General features: G+C 52.2%; 1 protein-coding gene across 1 annotated transcript; it reads left to right on the forward strand.

Annotated features, from left to right (window-relative positions):
- Positions 1 to 1,485: 1,485 nt before the first annotated feature.
- Positions 1,486 to 2,216, forward strand: BLVRB (biliverdin reductase B; the record flags this gene model as incomplete). The annotated part of the gene is made up of 1 exon (XM_039728538.1): positions 1,486 to 2,216. A coding segment is annotated over one exon (240 nt), but the record flags the coding sequence as incomplete, so codon positions are not given.
- Between the last annotated feature and the right edge of the window lie 7,824 nt (positions 2,217 to 10,040).

Raw genomic sequence — 10,040 nt, forward strand, 5'->3', positions numbered from 1 at the left:
AAATGGGAGAAAAATGGGAGGAAAAATGGGCAAAAAATGGGGGGAATGGAGCAAAACAAGGAAAAATTGGGGGAAAATGGGAGAAAAATGAGGAAAAATTGGAAGTAAAATGAGGAAAAAATGGGGGGAATGGAGAAAATCAAGGGAAAATTGGGGGAAAAATGGGAAAAAATGGAAGGAAAATGGGATAAAAATGGGAGGAAAATGAGAGAAAAGTGGGAGGAAAATGGGAGGAAAATGGGAGGAAAATGGGAGAAAAATGGGAGAAAAATGGGAGGAAAATAAGGAAAAAAATGGAAAAAAATTCAGAAAATCAGGTAAAAAACGAGAGAAAAAAAGGGAAAAATCGGTGAGAGAAAAGTGGGAGAAAAATGGGAGGAAAATGGGAGGAAAATAAGGAAAAAAATGGAAAAAAATTCAGAAAATCAGGTAAAAAACGAGGGGGAAAAAGGGAAAAATCGGGAAAAAATTCCCATTTTCCCGTGGGATCCCGTTTGGCAGTGGAGCAGCCGCTGACCAGGGACTACGAGGTGTGCCTGGGAGTGGCCAGGGGAGAAAAATGGGAAAAAATGGGAGAAAAACTGGGAAAAATGGGGGGAAACGGGAGAAAAAATGAGGAAAAATTGGGGGAAAATGGGAGAAAAATGGGGGGAAAAAGGACATTTGGGGACATTTAGGGACACCTGGGACATGTGGGACATGCAGTGGCACTTGGGGACAACGATGGTATGGGGAAAATGGGCAAAAATGGGGAAATCTGGGGACACCAGAGATGATCTGGGACCCCTTCCAACTGTGAGGATGATGATGGTGGCAACCAAAAAAACCCCCAAAAAACGCCCAAAAAACGCCCAAACCGTCCCGCGGCGCCTGCCCCGCCAGTGTCCCCGGGTGTCCCCAAGTGCCACCAAGGGGTTGTGTGGGAGAAAAATGGGGGGGAAGTGGAGAAAATCAAGGGAAAATTGGGGGAAAAATGGGGGAAATGGGAGAAAAATGGGGAAAAAATGGGGAAATGGGAGAAAAATGAGGAAAAAATAAGAAAAAAATGGGAGGGAGAAAGGGGTGGAAGATGGGAGGAAAGTGGGAGGAAATGGTAAAAAATTGGGAAAAAATGGGGGGAAATGGCTGAAAAATGTGAAAAATTGGAGAAAAATGGGAGAAAAAATGGGGGGAAATGGAAAAAAGAAAGGAAAAAATGGGGGGGGAATGGGAGGAAAATGGGGGAAAATTGGAAGAAAAATTAGGAAAAAATGGGGGGAAATGGAGAAAATCAAGGGAAAATTGGGGGGAAGGTGGGAGAAAAATGGGAAAAAATGGAGGGGAAATGGGAGGAAAATGGGAGGAAAATGAGAGAAAAATGGGAGGAAAATGTGAGAAAAATGGTAGAAAAATATGAGAAAAATGGGAGGAAAGTGGGAGGAAAATGGGAGAAAAATTGGAAAAAATTAAGAGAAATAATGTCAAAAAATTGAGCAATTCAGGTAAAAAACGAGGGGAAAAAAGGGAAAAAAATTCCCGATTTTCCGACTGATCCCATTTTCCCGTTTGGCAGTGGAGCAGCCGCTGACCGGGGACTACGAGGTGTGCGTGGGCGCCGCCGGCGGCCCCGGCTCCTCGCGGGTGATCTCGGCCGCCGACCTCGGGCACTTCCTGCTGCGCTGCCTGCGCGGCGCCGAGTTCGACGGGCAGAGCGTCTACGTCAGCCGCCACTACCCCAAGGAGTAGGGATCCGCTGGGATCCACTGGGATCCGGTGGGGTCCAAAGGGGTCCAAAGGGGTCCAAAGGGATCTGGTGGGATTTGGAACTGGGATCTGGTAGGGTCTGGTGGGTTCTGGTGGGTTTTGGAGCCAGGATCTGGGGGATCTGGGGGGGATCTGGTGGGATCTGGTGGGATTCAGGGCCGGGATCTGGTGGAGCCTGGTGGGATCTGGTGGCGTTGGGTGGGTTTTGGAGCTGGGATCCACTGGGATCCACTGGGGTCCAAAGGGGTCCAAAGGGGTCCGGTGGGGTCCAAAGGGGTCCAAAGGGGTCCGGTGGGGTCTGGGGCCAAGATCTGGTGGGGTCTGATGGGATCTGGTGGGATTTCGGGCCGGGATCTGGTGGGATTTGGAACTGGGATCTGATGGGATCTGGTAGGGTCTGGTGGGTTCTGGGGGGTTTTGGAGCCAGGATCTGGTGGGATCTGGTGGGATCTGGTGGGATCTGGTGGTGTTGGGTGGGTTTTTTGAGCTGGGATCTGATGGGATCCAATGGGATCTGGTGGGATCTAGTGTGATCTGGAGCTGGGATCTGGTTGGATCTGATGGACTCTGGTGGGATCTGGTGGGATTTGGAGCTGGGAGCTGATGGGAGCTGATGGGATCTGGTGGGATCTGGTGGGGTTTGGTGCCAGGATATTATGGGGTCTGGTGGGATCTGCTGGGGTCTGGTGGGATTCAGGGCCAGGATCTTGTGGGATATGGTGGGATCTAATGGGATCTGTTGGGGTCTGGTGGGATTTGGGACCAGGATCTGATGGGATCCAGCGGGATCCGCTGGGGTCTGCTGGGATTTGGGGCCGGGGTCTGGTGTGATCTAATGGGATCTGGTGGGATTTCGAGCCCGGGTGTGGTGGGGCCTGGTGGGATCTGATGGGCTTTGGGGCCGGGATCGGGTGGGTTCGGAGCCCGGGATCCAACGGGATCCACTGAGGCACAACGAGATCTGGTGGGGTTTGGAACCAGATGCTGGTGAGATCCACCAGAATCCGCTGGGATCTGCTGGGATCTTATGGGATCCACTGGGACACGATGGGATTTGGAGCCTGGATCTGGTGGGATCTGAGCCCAGGATCCACCGGGATCCGCTGGGATCTGGTGGGATACGAGACTGGGACATGACAGGATCTGGTGGGAATCTGATGAGATCTGGTTGGGTCTGGTGGGATCCACTGGGATCTGGGGCCGGGATCTGGTGGGATCTGGGGCCGGGATCTGGTGGGATCTGACAGGATCTGGGATCAGCCCCGGGAGGTTGGGGGTTCCTTGGGATTCACGTCCTGCGATTATCCCGGGATCTAGTGTGATCTGGAGCTGGGATCTGGTTGGATCTGATGGACTCTGGTGGGATCTGGTGGGATTTGGAGCTGGGAGCTGATGGGAGCTGATGGGATCTGGTGGGATCTGGTGGGGTTTGGTGCCAGGATATTATGGGGTCTGGTGGGATCTGCTGGGGTCTGGTGGGATTCAGGGCCAGGATCTTGTGGGATATGGTGGGATCTAATGGGATCTGTTGGGGTCTGGTGGGATTTGGGACCAGGATCTGATGGGATCCAGCGGGATCCGCTGGGGTCTGCTGGGATTTGGGGCCGGGGTCTGGTGTGATCTAATGGGATCTGGTGGGATTTCGAGCCCGGGTGTGGTGGGGCCTGGTGGGATCTGATGGGCTTTGGGGCCGGGATCGGGTGGGTTCGGAGCCCGGGATCCAACGGGATCCACTGAGGCACAACGAGATCTGGTGGGGTTTGGAACCAGATGCTGGTGAGATCCACCAGAATCCGCTGGGATCTGCTGGGATCTTATGGGATCCACTGGGACACGATGGGATTTGGAGCCTGGATCTGGTGGGATCTGAGCCCAGGATCCACCGGGATCCGCTGGGATCTGGTGGGATACGAGACTGGGACATGACAGGATCTGGTGGGAATCTGATGAGATCTGGTTGGGTCCGGTGGGATCCACTGGGATCTGGAGCCGGGATCTGTTGGGATCTGGTGGGATCTGGTGGGAATTTGGGGCCGGGACACGATGGGATCTGGTGGGACCGGATGGGACCTGATGGGAATGAGGATCAGGGGCCGGGATCTGGTGGGATCTGCTGGGTTCCTCTGGGATCCGAGACCAGGACCTGGCCGGATCCAGTGGGATCTGGGGCCGGGATCTGGTGGGATCTGGGCTCGGGATCTGGTGGGATCCGACAGGATCTTGGATCTGGGGCCGGGATCTGGTGGGATCTGGGCTCGGGATCTGGTGGGATCTGGCATGATCTGGGATCTGGGATCTGGGATCAGCCCCGGGGGGTTGGGGGTTCCTTGGGATTCACGTCCTGGGATTATCCCAGAGTTTGGGGGATCCACCCCCGGGATGACCCCAGGGATTTGGGGGATCCGGTCCCAGGATGATCCCAGAGTTTGGGGGATTCCTTGGGATTCTCATCTCGGGATCATCCCAAAAAACTGGGGGATCCACCCCCGGGATGATTCCAGGGATTTGGGGGATTCCTTGGGATCCACCCCAGGGATGATCCCAGGGATTTGGGGGATCCTTCAGGATCCACCCCAGGAATGATCCCAAGAATTTTGGGGGGCCCTGAGAGAATTTTGGGGGATTCTGAAGGATTTTGGAGGGAGTTCTGGGAGAACTGGAGGATTTTGAGGGGTCCTGGGAGGATTTGAGGAATTTTGGGAGGATTTTGGGGGGTCCCTGAGGGGTTTTTGGGGATCCCCCCGTCCGGAACGCCCGCGGGGCGCGCCTTGTATGCAAATGAACCCGCGCTCCATGCAAATGAGGCCCCTCCATGCAAATATTCCCGCGCTGTATGCAAATAAACGCGGCCACGCCCCACAGCCCCGTATGCAAATAAAGCTCTCCGTCCTCTCCTCTGATTGGCCGCGCCGCCGCGCGGAGCGGGGCTGGCGGTGAGCGCTTCTGATTGGCTGCACGCGGCGCTGCCGTGTCCGCTGATTGGTCCGGGCGCAGCCGTATGCAAATGAAGCGGGTGAGGGAGAGGGGCGGGGCCTCCCTGCTTGAGGGGTCCCAGTTTAAAGAGGGGGGGGGCCCAGTTTGGAGGGGGCAAATCCCAGTTTGGAGGGGGCAAATCCCAGTTTGGAGGAGGGAAATCCCAGTTTGCGGTGGGGGGGGGAATCCCAGTTTAGGGGGCGGAATTCCAGTTTGGGGTTGACATCCCAGTTTGGGGTTGACATCCCAGTTTAGGGGGGGAATCCCAGTTTGGTGGAGTCCCAGTATAAAAAAGGGGTCCCAGTTTGAGGGGGATCCCCCAGTTCGGAGTGGGAATTCCCAGTTTTGGGGGGGATCCCATCTTTAGGGCGGTCCCACTTTTAGGGGGGTTCGCCAGTTTGGGGTCTCCCAGTTTATAAAACTACTCCCAATTTGGGGGCAATCCCCAGTTTGGAGTCTCCCCACTATTGAGAGCTCCCCAATTTCCCTGCAGCGCCCCCAGTTTAGGGGGGGACACCCCCAAATTCGGGGGTTCCCCCCTCACAAAACGCGTCCTGCGCCTTTAAGACGCTCCCCCCTCACGCCCAAACCTGCAGCGCCCCCTGGCGGCCCGGCGGTCTTCCCGCCTTCTCCCCAAGCCCCGCCCCTCCGCTTCGGCCTCGCTCGGGCCGCGCTCGGCCCTTTCCGCCAGGACCGGCGGAGACGCTCTCAGGGAGCGGAGTGGGGGGGGGGGGGTCTCATTGGCCGGTGCGCTCGCGCCGCCCCCCTTCATTGGCCGCGGCGCTCGCGCCGCTTCCGCCGCGCCCCCCCATTGGCCGCAGCGCTCGCGCCGCCGGTGAGTGACAACCGCCTCCCCCCCCGCTTCCCCTCAGACCCCCGCCGGGTGCGGGGGCGGCGGGAGGGGGACTCCGCTGCTGCCGCCGCTTCCGCCGTTGTCGGGTAAGGCCCGGTTTTAAGGCCCGCAGAAAGGTTTTTAGGCCTTAAAAAAGGGGAGGGCGGCGGCGTTGTGAGGCCCCGGAACCGTCGGGAATCCCCCCGGGGGTTTTTGCCGGTGCCCGGCGGGCGCTGCCGGGAGTTGTAGTTCTGAGGGGGGCAGCCCCTGAGGGAGGGGAGGGGCTCTGAGGGGCTGTTTTGAGGGGGAAATGGAGATTTTTGGGGGTTTCTGAGGGGGTTTTGGGGTCCCTGAGGGGCTCTGGGGTTTTGTTTTGAGGGGGGGGAGGTTTAGGGAACCTTTGAGTGACGGGCTCGGGGGTCCCTGAGGGGTTCGCGGGATGTTGTGAGGGGAAAATTGTGATTTTGGGGGAAATTTCAGCTTCATGAGGGGTTTGTAGGATATTTTGAGAGGAAAGCTGTGATTTAGGAAGGGATTTGGGGTTTTTGAGGGGTTCTTTGGGTGTTTGGAGAGAACAAATGGGATTTTTGCGGGGGGTTGGGGTCCCTGAGGGCTCCGGGTTGAATTTTGAGGGGAAAATTGTGATTTTGTGGGAATTTGGGGTTTTAATGATAGAATTTGTGGTTGCTGAGGGGATTTAGGATTCCTGAGGGGACTTGGGGTTGGGTTTTGAGGGGAAAAATTGTGATTTTAGGGGAATTTGGGGTCTCTGAGGGGTTTTGGGGTCCCTGAGGGGATTTAGTTTTGAATTTTGAGGGGAAAATTGTGATTTTTGGGGAATCTGGGGTTCCTGAGGGGGTTTAGGTTTGGATTTTGAGGGAAAAAAAAATGGTTATTTAGGGGAATTTGGGGTCTCTGAGGGGTTTTGGGGTCCCGGAGGGGATTTGGGGTTGGATTTTGAGGGAAAAAAAAATGGTTATTTAGGGGAATTTGGGGTCTCTGAGGGGTTTTGGGGTCCCGGAGGGGATTTGGGGTTGGATTTTGAGGGAAAAATTTTGATTTTAGGGGAATTTCAGGTCACTGAGGGGTTTTGGGATCCCGGAGGGGATTTGGGGTTGGATTTTGAGGGGAAAAAAAATGGTTATTTAGGGGAATTTGGGGTTCCTGAGGGTATTTAAGATTGGATTTTGAGGGAAAAATTGGGATTTTTTTTTGGTAATTTGGGCTTTTTGAGAGGATTTAAGGTCAGACTTTGAAGGAAAATTGTGATTTTTTTTTTGGAATTTGGTGTTCCTGAGGCTATTTAGTTTTGAATTATGAGGGAAAAACTGTGATTTTTTTGGAATTTGGGGTTGGATTTTGGGGGAAATTTGAATTTTGGGGCAGTTTCCCTTCACCCCCTCCTCAACTCCTTCTCTCACCCCTCCAAAAAAGGGGAATATTTTGATTTTTTCCCTTTTTTTCCCATATTTTTTGAATAAAATCCCCTAAAAATGCCCTGCAAAGGATTTAATGATTCATCCAATTAATTATTTTAATTATTTATGTTATTAATTAATAGTAATTTGTCCCCCCTCAGTGCTCAGCAGGGATTTGATGCCCTCAGGCTCAAATTTCCCCCAAAAATCCCCCAAATTTCCCCCAAAATTCCCCCCAAACCCCCCAATTAAGGAACCCTCCCCTAATTAACGCCCCCCATTATGCAAATGAGCCCCGGGAGCTTTTTGGGGTCCCTTCCCCCAGATCCGGAGCAGCCGCTGCCCCTGGGGCCCCTCGTTAATGAGGCCCTGCTTAATTAATCCCTCATTAATGAGCCCCTCATTAATGAATCCCTTGTTAATGAGCCCCTCATTAATGAACCCCTCGTTAATGAGCCCCTCGTTAATGAACCCCTCGTTAATGAGGCCCTCGTTAATGAACCCCTCGTTAATGAATCCCTCGTTAATGAACCCCTCATTAATGAGACCCTGCTTAATGAACCCGTCGCTAATGAGTCCCTCATTAATGAGGCCTCATTAATGAACCCCTCGTTAATGAGGCCCTTGTTAACGAGCTCCTGACCATTGCAGGGGCTGGGCTTGGGGGGTTTCCTCGTTTTGGGGATTATTTCATTAATTTTGGGATTAATTTGGGAATTTTTGGGGTTAATTTGTGGGTTTTTGGGGTTTTTGGGATTAATTTGGGAATTTCCCTCGTTAATGAGCCCCTCATTAATGAATCCCTTGTTAATGAGCCCCTCATTAATGAACCCCTCGTTAATGAGCCCCTCATTAATGAACCCCTCATTAATGAGCCCCTCATTAATGAATCCCTCGTTAATGAGCCCCACATTAATGAATCCCTTGTTAATGAACCCCTCGTTAATGAGCCCCTCATTAATGAATCCCTCGTTAATGAGGCCCTCGTTAATGAGCTCCTGACCTCGTTAACGAGCTCCTGACCATTGCAGGGGCTGGGCTTGGGGGGTTTCCTCGTTTTGGGGATTATTTAATTAATTTCGGGATTAATTTGGGATTTTTTGGGGTTAATTTGGGAATTTTTGGGGTTTTGGGGGATTAATGTGGGAATTTTTGGGTTAATTTGGGATTTTTTGGGGTTAATTTGGGGTTCTTGGGGAATTATTTGTGGGTTTTAATGAGTCCCTCATTAATGAGGCCTCATTAATGAACCCCTCGTTAATGAGGCCCTTGTTAACGAGCTCCTGACCATTGCAGGGGCTGGGCTTGGGGGGTTTCCTCGTTTTGGGGATTATTTCATTAATTTTGGGATTAATTTGGGAATTTTTGGGGTTAATTTGTGGGTTTTTGGGGTTTTTGGGATTAATTTGGGAATTTTTGGGTCACTTTGGGATTAATTTGGGATTTTTGGGGTTAATTTGGGGTTTTTTGGGTTAATTTGGGGTTTTTGGGGAATTATTTGTGGGTTTTTTGGGATTAATTTGGGGTTTTGGGGGTTAATTTGGGGTTTTTTGGGATTAATTTGGGGTTCTTGGGGTTAATTTGGGGGTTTTGGGGTTAATTTGGGGTTTTTTGGGTTAATTTGGGATTTTTGGGATTAATTTGGGGGGTTTTGGGTTAATTTGGGGTTTTTGGGGAATTATTTGTGGTTTTTTGGGGATTAATTTGGGGTTTTTGGGAATTATTTGTTAATTCTGGGATTAATTTGTTAATTTTGGGGATTAATTTGGGGTTTTTTGGGTTAATTTCGGATTTTTTGGGATTAATTTTGGGTTTTTGGGGAATTATTTGTTAATTTTGGGGATTAATTTGGGGTTTTTGGGGATTATTTGTTAATTTTGGGGATTAATTTGGGGTTTTTGGGAATTATTTGTTAATTTGGGGATTAATTTGTTAATTCGGGCATTAATTTGTTAATTTTGGGGATTCATTTGGGAATTTTTGGGTTAATTTGGTGTTTTTGGGATTAATTTGGGATTTTTTGGGTTAGCTTGGGGTTTTTTGTGGGTTAATTTGGTGTTTTTTGGGAATTATTTTTCCCCCAAAACCCCCAATTTTCCCCCAAATCCCAATTTCTCCCTAACCCTCTTCTCTCCCGCAGCTCTCCCGCCATGCGCCGCCGCCGCCGCTGCCGCTCCCTCCTCCCTCCTCTCCCCCTCCTCCTCCTCCTCCTCCTCCTCCTCCCATGATCCCAAATTTTTTTTTTGGGAGCTCACCATGAATTCCCAAAATTCCCAACGCTCCGAAATCCCGCCGGTGCCCAAGATGGGCGTCCGCGCCCGCGTGGCCGAGTGGCCTCCGCGCTCCAAAGAACCTTCCGGAACCTCCCTCCATTTCCCTCCCTCCCAACCCTCCTTCAAACCCTTCCACCGGAGGTTGATCCCCAATTCCAAGGACGTGGAATTCCAAGAAGGATTTTTGGGAATTCCCCTGAGACAACGGAGCAGCAGCGAGGTGACGCTGAGCGAGTGCGACCCCGAGGAAACGCCGGAAAATTCCGTTCCTTGCGCCGGATTGTTCCGCGAGTACGGCAGCACCTCCTCCATCGACATCCAAGGAATTCCCGAGCAAAGTTTCTTCGAGATGCTCAACGAATTCCGCGCCAAAAAACCGGAATTTTCCACCCTCAAAGCGGAAAACCGCCCGGAAACCCAACACCAACCCAAGGACAAACCGCGCCGGCGCTGCTTGAAACCCGACGAATCCATCTTCAAAAAGCTCCGCAACTCCCGGCACGACGCCGATCCCAAAGATCCTGAGGAATCCCGAATTCCCGAGCCGCCAAAATCTTGGATTTGCCGGAAGGGTTTTGCTCATTTTGACGTGCAGAGCATTTTTTTTGAGGCGGTTTCGGCGGGCGCGGCGGGGACTCAACGCCGCAACACCACCACGGGAGCCTCGGCCGCCTCGGCCGGATCCGATCCCGCTTTTTCCAGCACGGAGGATTTGAATTCCAAAGAAAATCTGGAGCAGGATTTAGGGGATAACACCAGCAACGATTTATTGTTGAGTTGTCCTCATTTCCGCAACGAGAT

The sequence above is a fragment of the Passer montanus genome, unplaced genomic scaffold (assembly GCF_014805655.1).
Source record: "Passer montanus isolate IOZ18808 unplaced genomic scaffold, ASM1480565v1 scaffold658, whole genome shotgun sequence".
NCBI lineage: Eukaryota > Metazoa > Chordata > Aves > Passeriformes > Passeridae > Passer > Passer montanus.